Source organism: Arachis hypogaea, chromosome 11, assembly GCF_003086295.3.
Source record: "Arachis hypogaea cultivar Tifrunner chromosome 11, arahy.Tifrunner.gnm2.J5K5, whole genome shotgun sequence".
In the NCBI taxonomy this organism is placed as follows: Eukaryota; Viridiplantae; Streptophyta; class Magnoliopsida; order Fabales; family Fabaceae; genus Arachis; species Arachis hypogaea.
This window is the reverse complement of record NC_092046.1, coordinates 62,242,027-62,253,727: the sequence shown is the minus strand read 5'-3', so window position 1 is coordinate 62,253,727 and position 11,701 is coordinate 62,242,027. Positions and strand designations below refer to the sequence as shown.

At 35.4% G+C, this 11,701-nt stretch overlaps 1 protein-coding gene across 1 annotated transcript; it reads left to right on the top strand.

Moving 5' to 3' along the window:
• The first annotated feature begins 9,007 nt into the window (after positions 1–9,007).
• On the top strand, positions 9,008–11,247 carry LOC112721931 (MYB-like transcription factor ODO1). Its single transcript, XM_025772949.3, has 2 exons — positions 9,008–9,423; positions 10,270–11,247. Exons 1-2 carry the CDS (start codon positions 9,161–9,163, stop codon positions 10,850–10,852), a joined length of 846 nt encoding a protein of 281 aa, XP_025628734.1. The 5' UTR covers positions 9,008–9,160; the 3' UTR covers positions 10,853–11,247.
• The last annotated feature ends 454 nt before the right edge of the window (positions 11,248–11,701 follow it).

Sequence of the window (11,701 nt, the reverse complement as noted above, 5' to 3'; positions counted from 1 at the left end):
CATTGCCTTGGTTAGAAACCTTATGGCCAAGGACTATTCCTCCTGTCACCATAAAGTGACATTTCTCCTAGTTCAAGACCAGATTGGTCTCTTGGCACCTTTTCAATACTAAGGCAAGGTGACTCAGGCAGCTAGTAAAGGAATCTCCGAATACCGAGAAATCATCCATAAAAACTTCAATAAATTTCTCTATCATATCTGAGAAAATAGAAAGCATGCAGCGTTGGAAAGTCGCAGGTGCATTGCATAGCCCAAATGGCATGCGCCTGTAGGCAAACACTCCATATGGACAAGTAAATGAAGTTTTCTCTTGGTCTCTGGGATCAACCACTATTTGGTTATATCCTGAATAACTATCAAGAAAACAGTAATATGCGTGTCCTGCGAGTCTTTCCAACATCTGATCCATAAATGGGAGGGGGAAATGGTCCTTTCGTGTAGCCTCATTGAGTTTCCGATAGTTTATGCACATCCGCCATCCTGTGACGGTCCTCGTAGGAATTAGTACGTTCTTCTCATTGGGAACTACAGTGATTCCTCCCTTTTTGGGCACGACATGCACGGGGCTAACCCAAGGGCTGTTTGAGATCGGGTAGATTACACCTCCTTGCCATAACTTCATAACTTCTTTCTGTACCACTTCCTTCATGATTGGGTTCAGCCTCCTTTGGGATTGAATGGATGGTTTGGTATCATCTTTCAGTAGTATCTTATGCATGCATATGGCTGAACTTATTCCTTTCAGGTCAGCAAGAGTCCATCCAATGGCATCCTTGTGCTTTCGCAATACTTTGAGTAGTTCATCCTCTTGATCTTGGCTGAGGCAAGAGCTTATGATCACTGGGTAACTTTCGTTTTCTCCTAAGTATGCATATTTGAGAGTGGGTGGCAGTGCTTTAAGCTCAAGTTTGGGTGCCTCTATCTTTTCATCCTCTTTCTTTGGTGCACCTTGTATGCCAATCTCTGTTGTTGCAACCTCTTCACTTGATGTAGACTCCTCCTCTATTAACCTTTTGGGCTCCTCTTCTTCCAAACTCTCCTGTATTTCCTCTTCAAGTGAGTCCAACCTCATACATTCCCCCAATTGTTCTTGTGGGTAACTCATGGCCTTGAACACATTGAATGTCATCTTTTCATTGTATAATCTCAGGGTGAGATCACCCTTTTGAACATCAATGACAGCTCCAGCAGTGGCCAAGAACGGCCTTCCCAGGATAATGGAGGTCTTGGCTTCCTCCTGCATGTCCAGCACTACAAAATCTGCCGGGAATATGAAGTCTCCCACTTTCACTAGCAAATCCTCTACTATGCCATGAGGGAACTTGAACGATCGGTCTGCCAACTGTAAGGCCATTTTTGTTGGTTTAGCTTCCTCGATCTTCATCTTCCTCATCATAGCTACTGACATCAAATTGATGCTGGCTCCTAAGTCACAAAGAGCCTTCTCCATTGTAATTTTCCCTATGATACAAGGGATCTGAAAACTCCCGGGATCCTTCAATTTCTGGGGCAGTTTGTGCTGAATGATAGCACTACATTCTTCGGTTAGTATCACAGTTTCGTTGTTCTTCCAGCTTCTCTTCTTGGTCATGAGCTCCTTTAAGAACTTGGCGTAGAGTGGCATTTGTTCTATTGCTTCAGCAAAAGGTATGTTGATTTGAAGTTTCTTGAAGATTTCCAAAAATCTCAAAAACTGGTTATCATCCCTCTTTTTTCTTCAATTGCTGAGGGTATGGGACTCTTGGGATGTTTGGCTTTAGCACTCCTTCCCCTTTTTGTGAACTCAAAGTGGGAACTCGAGCTCCATCCTGCTCTTCTTCCTTTTCATTTGAGTCCTTTTCTTGTGGTTTCTGGGGGGGTTTCCTTCAGTTCCTTCCCACTCCGAAGGGTGATAGCCTGACACTCCTCCCTTTGGGTTGAGTTAGTATTGCTGCGAAGCTTGTGGCTGGGAATTTGCTTGAAAAGGTAGCCAATTTGTGTCTCAAGTTTCTTGATGGCAGCATCCTGATTCCGCATATTAGACATCACTTCTTCTCGGAACGCTTTACTGTCTTGAATCTCTTTTCCTATGCCTTCAAGTAGATTCTCAATCCTTGAGAGTCTGTCATCAATTGATGGTGGATTGGGATTAGAGGTGGAAGGATGAGGAGTGTTATTTTGGTTTTGATATGGATGTGGAGAGGTGTTGTCATGGTGGTATTGATATGTTCTCTGTGTGAATTGTTGGTGAGCTGCATTGTTGTTGGGGTTGTGATGTCTCCGATCTTGGCCTTGATCTTGTTGATTCCCCCACCCAAAGTTTGGGTGATTCCTCCAACCAGGGTTGTAGGTCTTGGAGTATGGATCATAGTTTTGCCTAGGTGAATTCCCAATGTAGTTGGCTTGCTCCTGACTACCCTCTGCTTCTTCATTCACTCCTTCTTGGGTTGCTGATGAAGTGGTTGCTGCTACTTGGTTCCTCTCCATCTTCTTGGTGAGGTCAGCCAGCTGCTTGGTAATGAGCTTATTTTGGGCCAGCAGAGCATCTACATTATTTAGCTCCATCACTCCTCTAGTGTTCCCTCTTTCAGAAGCATAGAAATAGTCATTTTCTGCTACAGTTTCAATGACATCTATGGCCTCCTCAATGGTCTTCTTCTTGTTTAGAGATCCCCCGGATGAGTGGTCTACTGCTTTCCTTGATTCATAAGAAAGGCCTTCATAGAAAATGTGTAGCTGCACCCATTCATTGAACATATCTGGTGGACACCTCCTTGTCAGGTCCTTAAACCTCTCCATGCTTCATATAGAGTCTCATCATCTTGTTGCCTGAAAGTTTGGACCTCAGCTCTCAGCCTGTTGATTCTTTAGGGAAGATAGAATCTGGCTAAAAATTTGTTCACCACATCTTCCCAAGTTGTCAAACTCTCCTTCAGAAAAGACTCCAGCCACTTGGCTGCCTTATCCTTGAGTGAGAATGGAAATAAGATCAGTCTATAGGCGTCAGGATGAACACCATTAGACTTCACCGTGTCATATATCCTCAGGAAGGTGGTTAGATGTTGATTGGGGTCTTCTTGGACTCCTCCTCCTCCGAACAGTTGTTCTGAACAAGGGTGATGAGCTGCGGTTTTAGTTCAAAATTATTGGCATGGATGGTCGACTTTTGAATACTACTTCCACAGTTTTCTGGGTTTGGATTGATGTAAGAGCCTAAAACTCTTCTCTCCTCCCCAGCATGATTTTCTCGACCTTCTCTGCCATGGTTGTGAGCCTCTTCTTCATGATGGTTTTCCATGTTTTCTTCCATGTTTGGTTCAAAGTATTCCTCCTCTTCCTTGGCACCCACTACTCGTTTTTCTCTTGCTTCCCTCCTTAATCTAAAGAAGGTCCTCTCAGGTTCTGAATCAAAGGAAGTTGAAGCCCCGCTTCTTCTCCCTGTCATACAACCAACAAAGCACAAGCAAGGAAAATAGATGCAGGAAGTATTTCTGTTAGAATTACTGTTAGTGTGAGTGATGCAATATATCAAACAGTTAGTGGGTCAGTGAAATGAATTGTAAATAACTAAAAAAATGAAAAAGTAGGGGGAGGGGAAGAAATTAACTAAAATTGAAAGTAAATTACTCAAACAGAAAATTAAATCAAACAAAGTAAAAATGCTCAATCTAGTTATCCTCCAATTTAATCATTGTTGATTCAAAATCAATCCCCGGCAACGGCGCCATAAACTTGATACGCGGAAAATTTGTCTCGCAATAAATTTCTTTCGGAAAGTGTACCGAATTTGTCGTCAAGTAAAAACTCACAATAGAGTGAGGTCGAATCCCACAGAGATTGATTGATCAAGCAACTTTAATTAAAGGAATGTTCTAGTTGAGCGAACCAGAATTTGAGTTGGGAAGTGCAGAAAATTAAATGGCGGGAAAGTAAATAGCAGAAACAGTAAATGCTGGAAATAAAGAGCTGAATGTAAATGGCGGAAAGTAAATTGCAGAATCTTAAATGGGGATGGGGCAATCGCTCATAAAAGTAAATGGCAGAAATTAAAGAGAATGAGTAAGATCAAAAATGGGGAGTTCATTGGGTTCAGGAGATGTTGCATTCTCCGGATCAAGTTCATTTTCATCTCTTCCTCAATCAATGCATTCATTGATCTCCTTGGCAATCTTAAGTGATCGAATTACAATTCCTTGTAATTCAATCTCTCAAATCTTGATCAATAGCCAATTCCTTGGTCAATTGCTCATGAGAAGAGATGAAGTATGGTCACTGATTATACCACATGCATTTCCCAAATCAAGTGTTGGAAGGATTATAGTCACATATCCATCCACACCCAATTTGGTCCAGCATGAGAAAGCATTTCTAGCATGACCCCTTCATTCCTCTTTCAAGGTTCAGAAGAGATCCAAGTATGAATAGCTTCTTTTCCAAGATAACTACCCAATTGGATGAAGATCGAAAGCTTTCTAGTAAAATCAAGAGAAAAGATAGAAGAAGGAGAATGAAAACTAAAATTAATCCATCAAATTACAACAGAGCTCCCTAACCCAATGAAAGGGGTTTAGTTGTTCATAGCTCTGGAAAATGAAAACAAAGATGGAGAATACATGCTGAAAGTAAACTAGAAGTGCAGAGAAAATAAAATACAGAGAGTAATTCTAGGCCAAAGGCTCCCTAAAGTTTTCCAGCCCTCTAAACTAATTCAAAGTTACTCTTATATACTACTCTTCTGATCTTCTAGTTGGCTCTTCAAGTCTTGGGTATGGCCTTTTAGATCCTGAGTTTGAACCAGTTATCTTCATCATTGGGCTTAGCTTTGCTTGAAGAGAGAAAGTGTGAAGTAGGCAGGGACTTTTAGCTCAGGACGTTAGTGGTGTTAACGTTAAGTGAAAGTGTGAGTTCGAGAACGTTAGTGACAATCACCTTTTTCACTAACGTTGCTTACCCAAGTATGAGCCACGTTAACCTCAACGTTAGTGGCACAAACGTTACCACTAACGTTGCCTCTTGGTCCTTCGCACACGTTATTGGGACTTACCTTTCCCAATAACGTTGATAAACCTCCCCCTTCCCTACGTTAGAGTCCACGTTAACTTAGTTAACGTGGCTCTTAACGTAAGCTTGCCAATCCTTTGAGAACGTTAGTGACACTTACCTTTGTCACTAATGTTCCAATGTGCCCCTCTTTCTCACGTTAGAGTCCACGTTAACTAAGTTAACGTGGCTTCTAACGTAGTCATGCTAGCCATCTCCAACGTTAGTGACAAAGGTGAGTGTCACTAACGTTGGCTCATTACCTCTTTCTCCACGTTAGCTTCCACGTTAACTAAGTTAACGTGGGAGTTAACTAAGTTAATGTGGACGTTGCTCATGGTGGCTCTTGGTGGTTCACCCCAACGTTAGTGTCAAAGATAAGTGTCACTAACGTTGGCGACCAAATGCTCTCTCCACGTTAGCTTCCACGTTAACTAAGTTAACGTGGAAGTTAACTTGGCTTATGGAAGCTTGGCCAACGTTAGTGACAAAGGTGAATGTCACTAACGTTGGCTTCCCTTTTGCTTCTTAACGTTAGAAGCCACGTTAACTAAGTTAACGTGGCAACTAACGTGGCCAATTATGAGCTTGGTCTAACGTTAGTGACAAAGGAGAGTGTCACTAACGTGGGCTATGATGGCTTCGAGGGCGTTATTGGCAATTAATTTTCTCATTAACTTTGCAAGTTAGCTCCCATTCCACGTTAGAGGTCACGTTAGTTAGATTAACGTGGCTGCTAACATGGTTCTTCCTTGCTTCTTTTGTCCTGAAATCAAGCAATAAAGTGCATCAAAGTTCTAATCCAAGTCATGGGAAATGCAACATCCAATTTGTCATTAAATTCATGCAAAATCCTCATGAAATCATGTAAAGTGCACAATGTATGCTTGAATCAAGATGTAAGTGAATATCTACCCAAAAAGAGCTTATTTTCTAAGAAAATGCATGAAACTACCCTAAAAACAGTAAAGAAAAGGTCAGTGAAACTGGCCAAAATGCCCTGGCATCACGAATCTTCTTCATCTATTCGATTTACCAACCATCTCTAAATTTCACAATCGGAGATCTCTCTTGATGATACATGTCCTTGTAAAATTCCCTAATAGTAATCTTGATTCTAACTTGATTTCTAATCAACTTCCCATTAAGTACCAACGCCTCAATCCTATTGTTCCTCCTCCTTGCCGATGCCAAATTATAAAGTATCTAGTATTTTTGTTCATTTCCTTCGCATGCCTAAATCGCAATATCTGTTTTCAGTGCACTTCTTATTTTTATATACCATTTTTCGTAACAGCTAACTAATGTCTTCTTTTTTGCTTTTACTATACTATCATAAACTCCATTACTAGTCTTATCATCTATCTTCTTAATCTCATCTTCAAAATACTGAACCTTCTTATCCATGTTTGTTGTTGTTGTTGTTGTTGAGTCAAAACAGTATAGTCTTCTCTGAATATTACCGAAATATATCAATGGTTCTTCCATTAGCATTTCAATGTCAATCCCTTTTAAGTTACCTGCATGATTATTTTAGCTACTTATTATAGGTGTGACTATGACTAGTGAAATTAATCTCAACCGCATTTATCCTTAAAGCTTATTTTAGTTATCCTTCCAAATCTGTTGAATTGCGTAGCTTACTGGAATGCTTCTGTATATGTATATATATGCGTTTGCCTCTGTAAATTTTCCAAAATTTGCATTTATCAGAGTCAGCTAGGAAGTTTGATGGACACAAGTGAGCTAGTACTAATAACTCAGGAGTTAATCAATATGTATAAGATAACGGAAAAAGATATATATAGACACACACACAATTTTATTTATATTTATTTTAGTATATATCTTCGTATTTTTATCATCTCTCGACCACTAAATAAAATCATATTATCATTATATCTCATGTATGTTAACATATTTGTCACGGCCTTGTTTGATTAAAAAAAAAAAAGAATCTATAATTATTAAAAATCAGATACTAAAATAATTATTATGTACTTGTGTTATTTTACATTTTTTTAACAAAATAATTAGTCACTTAAATAATATTAAATATTAAAATAATTAAATTTAACTTACTAAAATAATGAAACTTTTGTATTATACTATAATTATTTTTTTCAAAAATGGCAAATAATATATATATATGCATTGATTAATTTGATTCCTAGTTTTTAATATTCATATAGCATAATTGACAAATGGAGATCAACAAAAGTACAACTATAACTACGTTGAATACCTCAAATGATAATAAAACTTTTATCCAAAGAACGTTGGGGATCTAGACCCTGTAAGGGATCATTGTCCAATCCTACATATTATTAGTAATGATAAAAGTATCTTAATCATTGTCCAATCCTACATAGAGATTAAAATTTTTATTGTTAATAGTAATAATTTAAAAAAAGTCAATAAAAACCCAAAAACTTTAACAAAAATGATAAGAAAAATGAAATATATTCATTTTAAAATTTAACAATTTTACACCAAGTAAATGCGTTTGTTCCAATTTGGTTTTTGTAAATGAAAAAAAACTCTTTTTTCTAAAATGAAAAAATAGGTTTAAGCTAGGAATTGAATTTTCTCTATAATTTACTTGTATATTTTAAATAATTATTCAAGTTGATTGTCAAATACAGAAATCAATTTTTTTGTGATATTTGTGAACAATATGAACTTACGAATACTACTTTAGCGATTTATACATAAAAATAATACAAGTATATACATATATAAAGTGACAGATAAAATGATCTTGAAGTGTTGGATGGGTGGCGTTGATGCACATGAAGAACAAAGGGCTTAGCATCAATCAACAACATTGTATCATAACCTACGGCGAATAGGGACAAGTATACGTGGTTGTGACGAAATGGTTGAGTAAGAGTGAAATCAGGCCAGTAGTGGAAAAGAAAATAATGTATTGTAATATTTATTTAATTTAATTTCTTATTAAATTTTTTGGATGCTTGCATTTTGCTCTGCCCTCAGCTCACTCATCTTTCAGCATCACCTATTTTGTGCAAAAATAAGAACACCCCATGGTAGTTCCCACATACCTTTCACAACTCCATAATGGTGGAGCCCACAATTTTCTTCTTAGGTTTATATAATATATAATATGTAATATATGATATGAGTGGTGTTATTTCTAAATTAACAGCTTACATCTATTCGAATGTAATTCAAACACCTATAGATTTTAGTTATGCGAGTGTAAAATTGACCTTTTGTCTTTACCAATAGTAGTAGATGCATTCTCAAATATTATTTCATTTGACACTTACATAAATTAAAATTCATATTTAATTTATTTGACTTGTAATCCACGAATGTCATTGATTAATAAGCATAATCATTATCTTAAAATATAATATCTCGTAAGATAGAGAGTGCTAATTTTTATTCTTATAAAAATATTATTTATATATTAAAATTAATTATTAAAATTAATTATTATATATTTATGTATAAATATATGTATAATTTAATTTTTTTAATATATATTTTATATTTTAATATATATTTTATTTTAATAACTAATTTTAATATACACCTAACGTCGTTATTAATCTTATACATGACAAAAACAAATGCACATAATTTAAGATAACAATTAGTCTTTTTTTTTTCTATTTAAAATTGAGGAAATTAATATTTTATTTATGAAAAATAACGAGTTTATCTCATTTTAATAGTTTTGAGTTTAAATTATGTTGAACAAAAAGAATTGAATAAAGAAAATTAGATTATATTACAAGTGACAACTATAAATCTTTAAAGAAAATTAATCAAATTCTTAAAATAGAATCTGAACAATGATAATAAAAAATAATCATAATAAGAAAGTACTTTATCCCTTTTCTTTTCTTTATTTATTTTTTAAGGAAAGAGATAAATGTAGCCAATAAAATATATAAACACTCATTAGAATAGAAAAGGAGAGGCTTATATAAAGGTGGGTAAGGCGTGTGGGGCTCTTGAGTCATTACAAGCTTAGTGTTGGTTGAGACTTTTGCATTAGTTTTTGAAAGTTTGCATTGGTTTAGCTAAGCTACCTTATTATTATAGCTATCTACCTAGTGTGGAATAGTGTGTGAGTTTGTGTTTGATTTGTGTAAAGTGAAGTGGTAAAATGGGAAGGCAACCTTGTTGTGACAAACTTGGTGTGAAGAAAGGACCATGGACTGCTGAGGAAGACAAGAAGCTTATAAACTTTATTCTCACAAATGGTCAGTGCTGCTGGCGTGCTGTGCCCAAGCTGGCCGGCCTCCGCCGATGCGGCAAGAGCTGCCGCCTTCGCTGGACTAATTACCTTCGCCCGGACTTAAAGAGAGGACTCCTCACTCAGGCAGAGGAGCAGCTTGTTATTGATCTTCATGCCCGTCTTGGCAACAGGTTATTATTGTCTTTTTCTTTCTAAATATAACTTGGCCTTCATGCATTGTATTGGTTTTCTGTTTTTTGTTTCTTTAACTATATTCAATATCAACTTTGTTCTTTCCTTTATTTGGATGTTTATATATTTTATGGAAGATAATTTCTATTTTAATATCTGAAATTGATGGAATGAATAAATGTGTTTTTAAGTTTTTTAAAATGACCAATTAAGTTTGTATTTTTAAAAATATATTTTTTTATGTTTTTTTTAAAACCTTTCATCTCACAATCTTGAAAGTAATGCTCGTATGAATTATATCCTAATATTATAACGACTAATTAAAGTTGACACCTTTTAGTTGTGGTCAATATGGTATTCGAAAATAGTTTATACGATTTAATTGTTGTCTATCAATTTTAATTTAATTAAGTCTTGTAAATTATTTTCACATATGCATATTGATCACAATTAAAAGGTGGCTATATCAAGTAGTCTTTCAGTATTAATAAAATTTAACCGTACATCTTAATATCACATGGAGACAAAAATTTGGTTAACAAGAAGTAAAGTATACACTTCAGCAGGGTGTGCAGATGAAATGTCCATACATGGTTGCCAAATGATTACTATATTGGACCTGACATTCTATGTTGAAGAATAAAAATAAATAACTTCTAATTAGTTGCAAGATGTATGAATCTCAACAACACTAATATTAAAAAGAAGTTGAGTCATTGCTTAAAGCAATTACATGTTGAATTTGACTAGTAGATATCTTTAAGACCAAGAAAAGCCTAAAAATAACATAAATACATATCATGGTCTTTGAATTTTGATACATTTTTTTATTGATGTCTCAATAGGTGGTCCAAGATTGCAGCAAGGTTACCAGGAAGAACAGACAATGAGATCAAGAATCATTGGAACACACACATCAAGAAAAAGCTTCTTAAGATGGGGATTGACCCTGTCACTCATGAACCTCTCAATAAAAAGGAAAGTTCCTCCCCTGAAGACCAAAAGAATTTGCAACAACAAGAGCCTAAGGAAGGTAATAATGGGGATCTCAACTCTGAGGAAAATAATTCAAATTCATCATCCCCAACTGAAAATTCTTCTTCAGGAGAAGAATCTCTTTTGCTAGATAGAATTTGCAGCGATGATTCTCTAATGATGGATGATTTATGGATGGATCATGAAAATACACTAGTGGATGCATTGTTATGGGACACTACCCCTAAAGTGGAGGGCACAAACACAAACACAAACAATGTTGACATGGGACTCACAGTGCCATCTTGGGAGGATAATAACAATTATGCTTGGTTATTGGACTTTGAGGACATTGGTGTTCATGATTTTGGTTTTAATTATTGTTTCAATGAGATAGATCATTCAAATGCAATGCAAACTATAGGGAGTGAAAGAAAAGGGTCATTAGCGTGATATGGCAGAGCAAGGACAAAAAGGTAATTTGGCTAAGCTGTGAAAATATGTACATGTCACTAAATACCATGGCCTAAAGTTTTCTTGTTCTTGGTGTTGAATTTTTAATCTTTCTGAGTTTTTGGAAGGTTGGAAGGTGAAGAAGCTTTCCTCTCTTATGAGTTTCCTTTAATTTACCCAACCGAAAAATAAAAATGATAGCAAACCAATCACCAAAATGTAACTTTACTTCTTCCTCTTCTAAATGTTGTAAAGATGTAACCTTTTATGTGTAAGCAGTAGGGACGTAACACAAGGGAAATGTCAAATATTGGGCTATAAAACCTATTGTACAAAAGATGTTACTTTGAAAATAATGGTAAAAATTATTATTTTTTGTTGTTTCCCTTCATTCATTTCCAAGTTTATTTCACATTTCGGAAAGTTTGAAGACATATCATATTCTTAATAAGATATTATACGGTAGACTCATGTGTAATTTTTATAAGAAGTAAATAGTTGAAAATCGTTAAGTGATTTGATATATTTAACTAAATTATCATCTAACAATTTTTAGTTGTAAATTTAACATAAAAACAACTGCATATAAATTTTTACTTATTTATACGCATACATTTCTTTTTCTTTCCTTTTATTTTAAGAATGTATATCTCTTATAAAATCTTTAATGTTCAAACAAAATTATCCCTAATGAGAAGATGGTTAAAAATATAATATTTTATATATTTCTTCTTATTAGTTTAAATTTTTTAAAAAATTAGTGTTTATACTTGGCCCAAAACATAAGTCAGGCCCAAAAACAGAGAAAGTCCAAATCATAGCTACCCATAATTGACCTCTGCGCAGGTC

Bases quoted from the DNA above. Each gene is read 5' to 3' on its own strand.
- LOC112721931 (XM_025772949.3), top strand. From the start codon at position 9,161: ATGGGAAGGCAACCTTGTTGTGACAAACTTGGTGTGAAGAAAGGACCA. The intron at 9,424-10,269 runs GTTATTATTGTC...ATGTCTCAATAG, and splicing joins CATGCCCGTCTTGGCAACAG to GTGGTCCAAGATTGCAGCAA.